We start from the raw sequence: 14,912 nt of genomic DNA, 5'->3' as shown, positions 1-14,912 counted from the left end.
TGGGGATAATTCATATTCCACGTGGGCCAAAGAGGCAATATGGGTCATATCTACCTAGGAGCCCCAGAGGAAAATGAACTTGCAATAATGCAGTCTCTCTTCTATCTTGTCAGGATTATCGCTGGTGGTGGAGGACCTTCTTGGTGTCTGGAGGATCTGCCTTCTACGTATTGATTTATGCCATCTTTTACTTTGTGAATAAGGTATTGTCCATCCCCACTGTGTAAAAGTTCTACCTGTCCTGAGAGTGTAGTAGAATTTGAAGAGTTAAGGCCTACTGGGTCATTTTGGTTCTAGTCCATCCACTTGTCAGTACAGTAGACTTCCGATAATCCAGAACCTATGGGATTTAGGTGGTGCCAGATTATCAAATATGCCGGACTATCAGGAGGTACTATAAGCAGCTTATATATATACTGTATATATTATATACAGTATATAAAGTGTTCTTAACCCTTTTTATTGTACATACTGTATACAGTATACTGTAATGTTTAGATTTTTTTAAGCCTTTTTTTACCCTTTTTGCTTAGTTCAGCTGCTGCCGCTGTTAACTTGTGACTCTTTTTTTTTTTTTTTTTTTTGCCGAAGCTCACTCACTAGGCTCTTGCCATTTTGATGCCGGACTATCAGGAGTGCCGGACTATTGGAGTTTTACTGTACATGGCTATTTTCGACAGTATCTCTCTCCCTCACTCCCCCCCCCCCCCCCCCCCCCAATTGTTGAGTGCACTTTTGTGTCCCTAGAAACAATTCTATTAATTACCTGAACCTTCTTGCACTTGAATGGTGTATTTGGAGACTCCAGTCTGGCCTGCATTCATCTATGGGGAGTAATCTAATATTTGCCTAATGTTCTCAAATCCTACCTTGGCGGGATCATCACCAGGTGGGGTGAAATTAATTCGGGTTGGCTTACCTGTTCTCTTTCTTCTGGTGGATCCCAGCTGTGACTTGAAAGGAGCGCTGTATTCTAGGGGAAGAGGAATTTAGCTCCTATGTTCAACTCCTCGTGCTTTCCTTTTTCACTCTGCTTCCCCTGACGCTCGCTTGTGGAAGAGTAGGCCATTGACTGAGCTAGGGAGTTGACTCTTAGCATCACTTTGTACTTAGCCTCACTTTGCTTTTTCTCATCTATTTTAGCTGGATATCGTTGAGTTCATTCCCTCCCTACTCTATTTTGGCTACACTACTCTCATGGTCCTGTCTTTCTGGCTCCTCACTGGCACCATTGGCTTCTACGCAGCCTACATGTTTGTCCGTAAGATCTACGCTGCTGTGAAAATAGACTGAAGATTCATAGACTCAGCACAAAGCAGATACCTCTGTGTGCATTTCCTCCTGGAAAGGAAAGGAAGAGCGGGGAGGATCCTTTTCCAGTTCTTTTAAGGAAACAAAACCCAATGGTGGCGTGATGAGAGAAATAATAACTCCTCATTTTGGAATGTAATTTTTGGCACAGCGTACATGGATTCTGGGACTACTTCTGGGGGGTGGGGTATGTAGATTTTAACTTCATTATTCCAGAGTCCCTTTTTTGCTAATTCATTTTTTTTATGTTGAATAATGAATGAATTTGAAACAGCAATGGAAACAGTTGTGAAACACTTTTTTCAGCTCTTACGGCACTTGAGTTCAGGGAGCGTTTTCAGACCTATACCACACAGGGTTTGTCTCCTGCCTTTGAAGAGGTGGAGCGTGCTTCAGACCACAGTGAGAGAGGAGGATCTTGAAGGCTTCTCCTGCATGAGTGAATCTGGCATGCTTTTGACTATAGCAATTTCAGTTCCAATTGGTTTACAGTTCCATGGAGGTGCCATTGAGAACCTGGCAAGTGCAATTTTGCTCTGAGAGGGCTTGAGAACCATAAGCCTCTGCATTGTTTCTCCCTCCCCCTACTTTTGGACAGCATATGCCATCCCAGATGCATAAACTGGAGGGGCTGAGACGGGCAGAAGTGATTCTCTTCTGGAAGAGCTGAGTCGCCTTTAGTGGCAGCATGATGAATCAGAACATGGCATACGACAGGCGGCGTGAACACATGTTGGTTCTAGAGCACAAGACCCTGTGCCCTGGAGAACATTTGAGGGACACATGGTTTTGTTCCACTAGTTGCTTTGACTGGCCATATGAGGAAGCAGAACAGCCCCGCTTCTTGGGAGAGGGCTCGGAGGCTGGGTAAAGCCCTGTGTAGAGAAACTCGTTACAGTGTTGCGTTAGTGCCATGAAATCTCTGCTTCCATGTGGGGACACGTCTACTACAAATCGCATGTAGGCCATATGGAAACAGCCGGAGGAGTTGGAGTGAGTGGTTCTTGAGGATTTCCTCCCTCTTCTGTTTCTTAAAGGGGAGGTGTGCGTCCCACACGCTCTGTCTCTTGGCTGGTCCTGCTCTCAATTGCTGTCTTCTGTTCTTAGACACTTTGCCTCCAGGGAGCAGGAAAGAGTCACACCTGAGTGACCTGTATTCCGCTCTTTGCTGAAAAATGGGATGATCCCTCTGGAATAATTCCTGATATTCTATAGGGGATTCCTCATTTCCCATGGCTGGAGGCCTGGCTGTGGCCATGGGAGGCATGTTTTAAAATACATTTGAACGATTGAGTAATTGAAAACAAAGCTATGGCTACTAGCAAATCTAGTCCCCAAATGCAGTGAAGCCTCCCTCCATCCCCATATCTATGGGGTGACTTTAGTCAGGGCTATAAGAATGTTTTATTTTTTAATATGACAGAAATCCCCAAATATTCTGCTCTGTCACAGGCACCATTCAAAGACTCTTAACAAAACCCCTCTGTGTTGCTAACAGTTAGTCAAGTATATTTGAGGCTTTCTATCACCTTAGCAGTCCCCATTGAGGCTGTCTAAATGGTTCTGACTTTCAATGGTGACCCTTTGTTCCCCAAGCAAGAAGAATGGAGAACTAGAATCCCAAATCATTCAATTTCTCTGCATTACATCTCACCTAATAATCCTCAATTACCCAGCCAAGAATCAAGGATGGAAAGGGGGCTTGGGATACACTATTACCTGTGGTGTGGGATCCTTAGTAATCTCTGGTTTTGAAATATTTTTCTCTGAGATTCTGGTTGATTTCCTAGTGGAGAGTTTCAGCTAGCATGAATTTCTCTCCCTCCCTCCATACTGTTTTATCTGTATTCTATTCTTTGTATTTTTAATTAATGTATGTATTCTGTGTCCGACTGTAAATAAATATGCCATTGTCCTGTTGTCCTAGTGTCCTGTGTGAGCAGCCTTTCATGGTCTCCTCTCCCATAACACCTGTTTTGATACAATCTCTTGTTATTTAAAAGACAATAAAGCTCGAAGTGGAATTGCAGTAGGAAGTACAATGTGGCTCTGCTTAGGGAGAACATCTAACTTAATTACTCCTGCAAAAGTCACTGTAAAGTTAGGCTCTTCCCAGTGCAGCATGTTCCTCATACTGAGGCACAATTTTGTGTGGCCAGAACAGAGATCTGGAAGTTGGGGTTTTGTTCCTGGCTATGATACTGACTTCCAGTTTGATGTAAGACAAATCACTATGGTTATGTCTAGACCACAACTTTTTTTTTTTTTTTTTTTTTTGGACAAAAGTACGCAAAATGCACTCCCTTCCTCCCCTCCCCACTGGGCCAAATTTCAGGAAAAAAACCTCTTTTGGAAGATTCCTTCCTCATGGAACGAGGAAGACAGGGCTTCCAAAAAAGCATGTCTGCTCTTCTGCCAAAAAAAAAAAAAAAAAAAAAAAAGTGGAAGAGCAAACACATTCCCTGGATGCAGCAGAGTTTTTTCGGGATACCAGTGGTATCCCGCAAACCCCCCCCCCCCCCCCCCCCCCCCGCGCAGTCTAGACGTATCCTTAGTCTCTCTTTGTCAGGTCTGTCACCAGTAAAATGGGGATACTTCTCTGCCTCCTGTTCTTTTCTCCCTGCAAAGTTCTGTAAGCTAAGAAAATTAGATCTGGACCTGCCTTCTTGCATAGATCAATTAATGGTTTGCGTCACATGGTAGAGTTGCTGTTTTCCAGACTGAACAATGTTGCAGAAGCCCCAACGGAAGTTATGTGGTTGCTTCTATTGGAGTTCCCGTTGCACTCTTTAGACTGGAAAACAGCAATTGGAAGTGTACTAAGTGACTAACCCAGGTTTCAGACTCTTTCAGAAAGAGAAATTTCTGATAGGATGCACGGTGCCTCCCTCCATGCCCAGTTATTTTTGTCTGGGCACAATTGTTGGGCTAGTGAAGCTTTTAAGAAATGCAGGCGGCTTTATAGTTTCTGAACAGGGAAGATGCTGGATTCTTCACTTACAGGGAAATCATGGGTCAGTTGTAGAGCTGTTAGCTTTTTCTGAGAGAGGACTGCATATGGGTTAAAGCAAGACTAGTTTCAGGCTTGTAGGTTCTATTTCTGGCTCTGCGAATGAGTTGCTGGGTGTGGAACCAGTGACCCAGGGAAGCTATGTAAAATAGAGATGACACCCATGTAATAGGTACCATGAAACTTTAGTTTTGCAGTGCTTTTAGTTGTCTTACGCACAGTGCTGTTTGAGACGGTGGTAGTTTAATGTCCCAAGTAGGTTCCCAATTGGAATCAGTTACACAGGACACACCTTGGTGCTTCCAGGCTTCTCCATGGTAACTTCTGATTCCTGATTTAAAAGCTTCAGCAGAACCTATTGAGAAGATGTCATACCAGTTTTTGACATTACCAACAAACTGACTAGCCCCAATCTTGTTCTGAACATTTAATGGGTTTTGTTTTGTGATGTTGTATAAGTTTTGTCTAAACTACAAATTCAAGCAGGCCTCGGATAGTAATGTGAAAACACCCTGCTATGGTTTGGTGTGACAGTGTGGATGTCAGATCTAAGTACATTTTAATCTCATTCAATGCTTGAGTACAATTCCAGGCTACGCTACATGTTGATACTGCATTGATAACTGTTAAACAGATTCCCCACTATGACTGTACGATATAGCCGGGGGATTTAGCTAGTATGCATCCTCGAAAGTAAACAAGAGTTTTGTTCACTCTGGTCAGGAAAATGGTGTTAGAGCCTTAGTAGCAACAGTCTTGTTTCAGCACTGCTGGTAGCTATAGCTTTAATCAGGGTGTTTAAATGTAAGCCTATGAAATGCTGTGTTCTTGTCACTTCGTTGGCACAAGATAAACCGAACCAGCCCCCAAAAGAACAGAGGCACACGTGAGAGAACTGTGTTTTCACCCATTTGCTCAGACGTGCTCCATATATGTGAAAGCAGAAATTAAAAGCACAACCACATCCATGAAGGGAATTGGAGCTTTGCGATCTACCCTGTGCTCCAGCCTCCAGAAAAAGTGCAAGCTCAAGGCAGACAGTTCAAACATTTTTAATAAACAACTTCATTATAAAAAACCCTTTCATCTTGGACTTAATTCTGTAAGACAATGGAAAAGCTAATTTTAACAGATGAGCTGTACATTTCCTAATGGCACTTGATATGTTACAATTCAAAACCTTGTTTTATATAAAGCCCAAAAATACTCTGATAAAGAGGTTATTCACTGTGTAGAAAAGTGCTAGAAAGTTTCCTTTACAAATAATCCAGCTTTAAGGAGGGGAAGCTGCTGGCCTTGGCAGCTGTGGCTGTAGGAATGGCAGCATGGACAAGGTGGCTGTGTCCCTGGTAAAAGGAGTTAGTGGCTCACTCCCTTCCACCTCAGCGACAGTGGCTGAGAAATTCCAAGTTGCTGCTTTTCATGCTCCCAGCCTTTGGACCAAATACTGCCCTCAGAAGCCCCACTCCTGCGTACTGGGACCTGAAGGCAGAATTTGTTCACTGGTGACAGAGTTCAGCCTGACTTTACCATGGCTGTGAAGGCCACTGTAGCTTCTCCTCCAGCAGCAGGTTCAGAGCTTGACTACTTCAAGGGGTGAATCTGGGTGGTTTCCAGAAGTTCCCTGCACTGTCCCTCTTATCACCACCCAGTTTTTGAACCTACACTAAGGCAAATCTTTTTTTAGTTAAATATCCTTGTTAAAGTAAAATATTGATACAAACATTACAAACTTTCTAAAACAGCTCCTAGATATTAGGGAAAACTACAAAAAAAATCAAGAACTTAATGATGCACTAAAAAAAAGGGGTGGGGAAAACTCATAAGCTCAAGACATGAGGCTTTCAGCACAAGTAATCAAATCTGCCATGCAGACTTCAGCACTCAAAGAACCTGAATGTCATTTCTTTCCCCGAAATTGCCAAAAGCTGCATCTCTGAGCAGGATGTGCGGGTGAATTCCACAAGGGGAAACCTTAATGGTACATTACTTTGAAAAGGAACAACAAAAAGCAGAAGAAAATTCTGTTTTGCTGGTGCAAATGCCAAATGTGAACTGGTCTTTTCAGATGGATACTTAATTCAGCTAGGACCCATTCTCTGAATGATGTGTTGTGGTTATTCCTGTACTGCAGAAATTGCTTCACATGGAGCTTTCCCTTTATCATCTCAGCATATTCTATGCAATAGACCTGTTTGTTCTGATTTTTGTTAACACTTTCAGGGTGCAGTACCTGTGTTAATCACTAAGAATACAGTGGAGAGGGAAAATTGTTAATACACTTATCTTACAAAATAAGTTCAGATGCTTTGACTTTGGATTGTGCAACTGCCCTATTTAATAAATGAAAATAAAATCCCACATTCTCTTTATTTTCTTCTGTTGGGCTTTAAAGCTTCCTGGTCACTCACGCCAAGCCTACCACTAGTGAATAAATTCAAATTAAGATACGCAACCCCAGCTATGTTAATTGCATAGCTGGTGTCAATTTACCTTAAAGTTTGGTGCAGTCCCCACAGCGGGAGGTCGATGGGAGAAATGTTCCTGTTGACTTTCCATATTCCTCACAAGGAGTAGGAGTACCTGCAGGGGTGCCCTTAGTGTTTGATTTAGCGGGTACTTATTAGATCCACTAAATCCAACGCCAGAAGTTCCATCTCCAGTGTCAATCCACAGGTAAGTAGATGTGGCCTTATGCTGGTTTCTCTAGTGACGTGTTGTGAGAACATAATCTGAAATGATTTCCTTGTTTTCCAAGCTTTGAGTTCACTTTGTGATCGAGGCTGGTGGGATGCAAGATTGCAGGGAGGGGCAAGGAACAGCCTACAAAAGAACTGAGGCACCTGGTTTCATATAGGAGGAAAAACAACTCATTTCTTTTCTTCTTCTAAAACACTATATATAGTTTCAAGTAACCTATTACTAACATAAGAAGCAAAATGTATTTTCAATGGGAAAGCTAAAAAAAAAAACTAAAGTGATGAGTTCTTGTATGCTCTCCATTATGAGGGTCTAGTATTCCTGGTGACTATAAAGGTTTAGTAAAATCCTTCAAGTTAGAGTCTTTATAGAGAGGAAGAAGTGTACAGTGAGCTGCCGTCTAGGAAAGCGTGGGAAGAAGATGGTATTTATACTGAATGGATGTACATTAACAAACTACCTTGGTAGGTAACAGATCTTGCCTTTGCTGTCACCAATAAAATAAGAATGTCAAATCAGCATGGTTCAGAGTACAGTAAGATTCTAAAAGAAGGTTCTAGTTTGTAATCTTCTGCCATGCTTAGAGAACACAGCCTAGAACAGGAAGATGAAATGGAAGTCACTCTACATATTTAAGGTAGACAAACACAAACTAATAAGTGGCAGTATAGTGAGAACCTGGGACAGGTCTGTGAACATTGGAAACACTGGTCCGGGACTGGAAACAAGGCAGTCCTGTGAAAGAAAGGAATGCTTAGGTTCTTAACACCTCTCTTACCTACTGCTTCTCAATCAAAAGGATTTTATAAAGAAGGGAAGTATCACCCCCATTTTACAGATAAGGAAATTGAGAAAGAGAGGGGAGGTGACTTTCTTGTGAACAACCAGCAGGCCAGTGGTGGATCTGCAATCAGAACTCAGGTTGCCAAAGTCCTGATCCAGTGTGCTGTCCACTAGGCAACACTGACTATAAATAGCAAACGAACCATATTTAGAATCCCAGGTATCAACTTTACTGCTGACACATCACAGAGGATGAAAATCATACAAGTGGCTGTAGTAGCAGAGATGAAGAAATATTGACCAGCTAGATGGCAAGACCTAGATGAGGCTTTTGATCAACAGTCCTATACAAACTATTTCACTAAAAGCAGGCTCTACTCTGATTTGTAGAAGTGCATTTATAGTTTTAGGGAAACTAAATCAATTTGTACAATAATCTGTTCCCAGCATACAACGTTCTGGATACGAGTTGTCCAAATGGTGCAGGATTTGTGTATGCAAGGCCAATAAGTCTAAACTATTGTTATTTAAAAGGACTTCTGCTGTTCCTATCAGTGGTGAAGATGTTGGATTATGGGCATAATTACTGAGTCAGATCATTACAAAGAAAACAACTTCCTGCCTGGATCAACTGGAAAATATTATTAAAATCTGGTTAAGGGGGAACCAGAAAAGCAATTAACTACAAAGAGGGAGTCCATGAGAGAATCAGTCTGGGAGGGAGTAAAAGGGATGACCAGTATGTAGGAAAACTGGGAAAGCATCTTAAATGATTTTTGCACCAGTCTTTATCATAGAAAACAATGGGAATTGCCTATGGCAGGATTTTTTTTTCCAGGCAGTGAAGGTGAAGAAGCAATGTCAGAAAAGGAGTAATGGGGAAACTCAACATGAATTACAAGTTAGTCATCTAGAAAGCTGCTGTTCACCTGTCAGTACTGAAGGAATTAAAGAACGAAGAGCCAAGTTTCCAAACAAAAGTAATCTAATCTACCATCTATTTAACCTGGAAAAGAAGATGAACAAGGTGATTCCCTCCCCCCCCACATTATTCAGATTAAAGAGCGAGCCTATTATGAGGCACTCGAGAAGAATCTAGCAAAACCAGATAAGTGGCTAACATGGTGGCAGATGAAATTTAGCATAAACAAATGCAAAATAATGGACATAGTTTCTTCCTGTTTAAGCTACCTGCACACAGAAGGATTATTGAACCAGCTGTAACCCTCAGGAAAAAGATCTAGGTGAGTTGTATTCTCCTAGTTTTAGAAATCTGAAATTGGGAAGGCCCAAGAAGCCTATCTCCTTGGCACTGCAGGATTATTCCTTACAGTATGTTTGATAAGATTCCGCTCAGACTAGCTCAATTTTATCTTCCATTGGGTGACTATCACAGGTCCTGTGACATGTCCTTCCTGCTATTCAACCTAAACTTTCCTTTTTATTAATTTAATCCCCTTGTACTACCCTCAGTAATTCCTCTCCTGGGTCTTCACATTCTGAAGGTCATTACAAAGTGTCTATTTCAAGATGAGCCCCTCAAGCCACTTAACCATTTTAATTGCTTTCCTCTGAAACTTCGTCTATGCACTTCTGGTACAGCAGTGTCTGTAAACATACAGTACTCTAGGGCACAGCATGGTCAAGCACAATGCAGGGCTAGAGTAAGGAAGTCGATTGATGGGTTCTACCTCTCAGCAAGCCAAATATTGTAGATTCTTAGCACTTCTCAGGTTTTGATGTCGACTTTGGATTTCTCTGCCTCATCCCTATTTTTTACTTATTCAATTGAGTGGTAGAAGACTAGGGATGTAAACTCTGCCCCCCCCCTCTCTCTCATATATATATATATATATATATATATATATGTATGTATATATATATGTATGTATATATATATGTATGTATAAAAATATGTATAAATAAAATTATTACAGAGGAGGTTCTTATCAGTTATAGAAATGTATTCCTCTGATGAACTGATGCTTTGCTTTATCCAGTCTAATTATTCCACAGGGCTTTTATCATTTCATTGTAAACATACATCTAACTTGCTGTCCTCTAACAGCTTTAGTTTTTTTGCGATAGTGCTTTCCAAATGTCTCCCCTTTAATATTTCCCCCCCAAGATGTTTTAACTTGCACGTCCCACATGAATCTTATTTCCCAGCTCTTTAGCTCTTTCACATTATTTCTATGTCCACAATGGTATTTGCAACGCTTGACATTTTACTCTACTATCTGCAAACTTAGTGTCTGATCCAATATCCACTGAAGTCAATAGAACCTACTACGGGTCAGGATGAATCTTTGCATCAAGTTCCCAGTGCAAACAGTTGGTTTGAATTCCTGGCTTGGTTTCCATTAATATATTCCCTGATGTTGGTTCATTTTCTATATGAACTTGCTTGCTAAAATAGCCATGGAAAGCAAACCAAGTGATGCAAAAAACTAGCAAAATGAATTCCACTGATTCTTTGAGAAAATATTTGTAGAAAACTGATACATTTGCTGCTCTCTAGACTTGGCTATTACTGAAGATATTTCAGTGAAGACCTCTTCTCAAAGCACAATAAAAGCAAAAAATAAAATAAAAATCAGATGTTTGAAATAGAAAGACAAGGAAAACTTATTATGGTACTACATAAATCTAATGTTTTCAGTTTTGATCAAGTTTTTTTCCTGTTTTTGCTTTCTTTACTTTTTTTAAAGCCAAGAATCACATAAAGAGGAAATTGTGAAACTAATTTGGAAAGAGAACAGGAGCCGTGACTGAGGTATTTAAAAATGAGTGGTTAAGAGAAGACCAGCTGAGATCATCTTTTCCAAATTAAAAGAAGGCACTTGCTGAAACTTGAAAGGCAACATTTAAAAATGGATAAAAGGAAGTACTACTTTTAATCCACAGAATTCATTGTCACAGTGTATTGCCGAGGTAAATATTTCGTAACACTTACGCTATATGAAAGTAGTATTTGCAGTTTTACTAGCTAAGCTTCAAGGTTTATCACTACTTATGTTTCAAGGTACAGTTGCGGTTAGGAAGACATTACGCAAGGATTTATTGTAACTTTTTAGTAAAGTGTAGGAACGGCAAGGCCTATGAGCAAATAAACAGAAGCAATTGCACGCAGTAGGGTTGAGACAAATAGATGAAGACAGAGGCAAATAATGTGTCATTTGAAGATGGAAATGGACACGTTCTTGGGAAAGAGAATGTTATGGGGACAGTAACTGACTTCATTTACCGAGTTAAAATAACAGGATAGAGGTAGATCTGTATTTTGAGGGTTTGTAAAGAATTCTGTCAAACTCCCTGGATTATCTTTACCTCGGATGCTTCTGCATGCTGAGGTATGAAAAAACTGCATGTCTGTGTTTGTAGATGTGCATTCAAACAGCTGTATTGAACATATCCAAGATTGAGCTACTGAGCACACTATGGACAGGAGACAATGCAGTGCTAATCAGACTGAGTCCACTGCCCCTTGAAAGTTTAACCTTTTTGCTATCAGGTGGAGGTTCCACAAAGGCAAACTCGAGGGCTGCAGATGACAGAGAACAAGGGAAGTGGCACCCACGGGTTCAGGAGGTATGGCAGGAGAAAGGAGAAATAAAAAAGGCCCACAACTCCAGGTTGGAGGAGAGGAAGGGAGACTGTAATCCCAGAGACTTCAGCTATAGTTAGGACAATTAGTGTTGGGGAAACAGTTCAAATACAGTGACTATATGTAAACAAAACTAGGGCCAGTTTTGTTTTCTCCTGACTCTTGCTATTACTCCACTACGAAGGTTAAAAGGTCTCGACACTGCTTTATGGCTCAGCCAGGAGGGCACTGACCCTGGCTAACTGGTGGGAATGTCGGCTCCTACCCTTTCCTTCATCTCCCAAAACTGGGTCTCCTGTATGACAGACAACACTTGATGCTACTGGCGCTAAACCTTGCTTTTTCACATGCTTTGGTTTCCAAGATAGAGGCAGGATTTGTGTGGTTGTGGTGTTTTTTCTTTTTTAAAAAGAGCTCACTTCATACACCACAAAAGCGAGCCACCTGTCTAAGTTTTGCTCCATCCCTCTTTGACACACATGAAAGTCAAAGGGAATGTGCAAAGAACTACCATTTAAAATGGCAGAGACTGAAGTAGTCCAAGTCAGTTTATTTTCCCCATGGGGGAAAAATGTGACCAGTGAAGAGGAGAAATCAGTGCAATCTGACTTCATTGTGTAAACAGTATTCTAGCTACACCAGATACAAAACCAATGTACATCGGTGCCTCTTATTTTTGCAATGACAGAAAGACTCGCGTTGTGTTTAAAAAAATTCACTGTAATGAGTCTAAGCTGATGGCTCTTCAAAAAGAAATGAGGTGATCTGAATCCATCGTATTGATGCTATCATTATTGCTTAACACTGCTGCAAAGTTGCATAAGCGGTACAAGTGACGGTATGAGGGTAGAGGGAAAGGACAGCTCTTTCCCTGTCTGCTCCCTCAGGGATACATCTTTGAACTTGCCCCTCCTCCAGATTCACCGGCAGGTACTAGCTTTAATATCAGAACTGCAATGTGTTTAAATAAAATGGAAGTTGGACTCTTCAAAAGGTTAGTCCAAGTATGCCCAAGCTAAAACAGTCCCAGCTCCTTGGATTCAATCCCCTTCCCAAAAAGGAACAAGGCTCCAAAGCCTCAGGGAAGGTCAGTGCTAAGTGTGGCTCCCGATTCACAGATTAAAAATTTTTTTAAAAAAAAGACAGCTGAAACCTTTTCACAAAACAGGACTGGGACATGCACAGGGATAGCTGCTCTTCCAGTCTACAAGTGCTCCCTCCAGACACCAGAATCATCCCGTCTGAAACAAGCTTTCAAAAGCTTTCACATCCCAGTGGGGAAGTATCAGAGTTGTGCATTTTCAAGGCTCTCCAAGCAAGGACGAGGGGACGATCTGCTCGCCACTGCCACAGTCATCTTATTGGAATGCCTGGTGGAAACGTGGCAGGGTGGTCGTGCTCAAGCTCGAGGTGAAGACCGGGGGTAATGAATGAAGAGGACCAAAGTTCAGGGAGCCTCCAGATCCAGGAGATTCTTGAGGTTGAGGTTGCAAAGTGGTGAGCAATGGCTGGTTTTCCCCTTGTGAGTAGCCCATGACCAGCCCTCCTGATGACACAGGTGGACTACATGGAGGAAGATTCAGGGGGAGGAAGCCCAGAAGATGAGAAAAGTCCATGTTAGCAGCACAGAGAGCCTCTGAAAGATTAGCAGGGCTCTTGGAAAGCAGAGTCTCATCCAGAGTTACTGACTGAGGCGAGGACGACTGAGGCTCACCAGATGAGAGAGAGAGACTGCCAGGCAGCTCTGACAGAAAGCTCTCCACCTCTGCTTTGGGTAGTTTCTCAGGTAAATATGAGGTAGATCCAAGCTGGTACTTCGGAGGAGGTTGTGGTGGGGAGGAGATAGGAGAAGATTCCAGAGGATAACTCATTCCCATTGGAAGAGAGGTGGGGACCAAAGAATGGGGCATCCCTGAGCTTGGCATAGCTTGGAGGTGTGTACTGTACATGCCCATAGGTAGCATGCCAGGAAAGCTCTTACCACTCATCATGTCTCTGGATGCCATACATAAAACTGGACTCAACTCTTCTTTCACTGTTACAGCGGAGCTGCAGCTTAGGAGACCCAACATGTCAACTGGCTCTGTCTTGATCTTCAGCAGTTCTTGGGAGTGGCTCTTCTTCATGTGCCTGGTCAGATGGTCCTTCCGCCCAAACCTCTGCGCACAATACTGGCACAGGAAGTCCTTCCGCCCTGTGTGCACCACCAGGTGTCTCCGCACATCTTTACGTGTGTAGAAACGTCTGTCACAGTGATCGCAAGGGTGCTTCTTTTCCTTCGCTCCACCAGACACCCTCCTGGAATGAGCCTTGAGGTGTTCCAGGAGAACCTGAGTGCTCTCAAATGTCTGCAAGCACACTTTGCAGCTCAGATCACCACTGGCAGCTGCATGCATAGCCAAATGTCGCCTGAAGCCTAGTTTGGTGTTGTAGTTCTTGCCACACTCAGGGCAGTGAAGAGCTTCCTTGTTGGGGTCATGCGTCTGCAGGTGATTACGGAGATGGTCCTTCCGGTGGAACATTTTCTCACAGTACATACACTGGTGAGGCTTCTGAGCAGAGTGTGTGGCCATGTGCCTTGTGTGAGGAAAATGGAGAAGGACAATTAGGACAATGTTCAACACAGCACAGTAAGTGCTGTTTTTGCAAGCTCTCCCAATGTTCCCTCAAAGCCTTTTTTTGTTTACAATCTTGTGTGAAATTTGTTTTTAAAGGGGTTTTATTGAAAGCTTTAGAACCACCAATCCTCCATCCACAAAAGCAGTAAAGGATCATGAGTAGTGGCCTTTCAAACTTCCCTGACAATACCCTTTCTAAGTTGCTTCAGTCCTGAAAGAAGAGTATACTGTAGTCTTTCAGTCAGTTCTTGCCTTCTCAACTGAGCCTACCAACCAGGGTAAATAGCTAGTGCCAACTATGGTAGTTTTTGTGTTGGATACTTGTCTCCTGGGGATTGGAGTGAGACCAGTAGTGCATTTCATCAGCAGCCAGAGGGTAGTAAGCATCTGTCAATACCAGTTCAGGCTGAGTTCTAACCTGAAACCTACAGATGGAATTTTCTTTAGCCTCTCTCAAACCTTAATCAATCCAGCCTTTCTTCATAATGACCTCATTTAGCAAATTTAATGATCCCATCCTATTCTTCAGCATTTAAATTTGGTGTTTGGTGGCTGGTTACTCAGAATGGTAGCCAGGGACTTATGATTAAAGCACAGGAGGAAGATTTTTAATACCGTGGCCTTCTACTGTTTGCTTTGTAAGATTAACTTGTGTGACTCAAAGTCCTCCTCAATCAAACAGAGCAGCGGTTCTCAAACTTTTTGGGCTCCGGAGCCCTTTACATGCGTAAAAATTTATGTGGAGCCCCAGAGGTCCACTGATTGTATGTGTTGTACCTATCGATGTTTCCAGTTAGTTAACCTCGCGTTGCCCGTGGAGATGTCTCGCAGAGCCCTGGGGCTCTACAGAGCACAGTTTCAGAAACACAAACAGAGAATACTT

At 42.3% G+C, this 14,912-nt stretch overlaps 2 protein-coding genes across 5 annotated transcripts in view; one reads left to right on the top strand and one right to left on the bottom strand.

The window, feature by feature from the left end:
- The window catches only part of TM9SF4 (transmembrane 9 superfamily member 4), a 32,060-nt gene extending 28,829 nt beyond the window's left edge, over positions 1 to 3,231 (top strand). For both annotated transcript variants that reach the window (XM_075900836.1, XM_075900837.1), the window contains exons 17-18: positions 114 to 203; positions 1,144 to 3,231. In XM_075900836.1, the coding sequence (XP_075756951.1) occupies positions 114 to 203; positions 1,144 to 1,293 (240 nt within the window). In that variant the 3' untranslated portion in view covers positions 1,294 to 3,231. The remainder of the gene's footprint in view (positions 1 to 113; positions 204 to 1,143) is intronic.
- Positions 3,232 to 5,357: 2,126 nt separating this feature from the next.
- The window catches only part of PLAGL2 (PLAG1 like zinc finger 2), a 14,656-nt gene continuing 5,101 nt past the window's right edge, over positions 5,358 to 14,912 (bottom strand). For all 3 annotated transcript variants that reach the window (XM_075900846.1, XM_075900847.1, XM_075900848.1), the window contains one exon: positions 5,358 to 13,988. In XM_075900846.1, the coding sequence (XP_075756961.1) occupies positions 12,770 to 13,988 (1,219 nt within the window). In that variant the 3' untranslated portion in view covers positions 5,358 to 12,769. The remainder of the gene's footprint in view (positions 13,989 to 14,912) is intronic.

Source organism: Pelodiscus sinensis, chromosome 18, assembly GCF_049634645.1.
Source record: "Pelodiscus sinensis isolate JC-2024 chromosome 18, ASM4963464v1, whole genome shotgun sequence".
NCBI classification, from domain to species: Eukaryota; Metazoa; Chordata; order Testudines; family Trionychidae; genus Pelodiscus; species Pelodiscus sinensis.
Note: the sequence above shows the minus strand (reverse complement) of the source record. Positions and strands in the feature narration are given on the sequence as shown.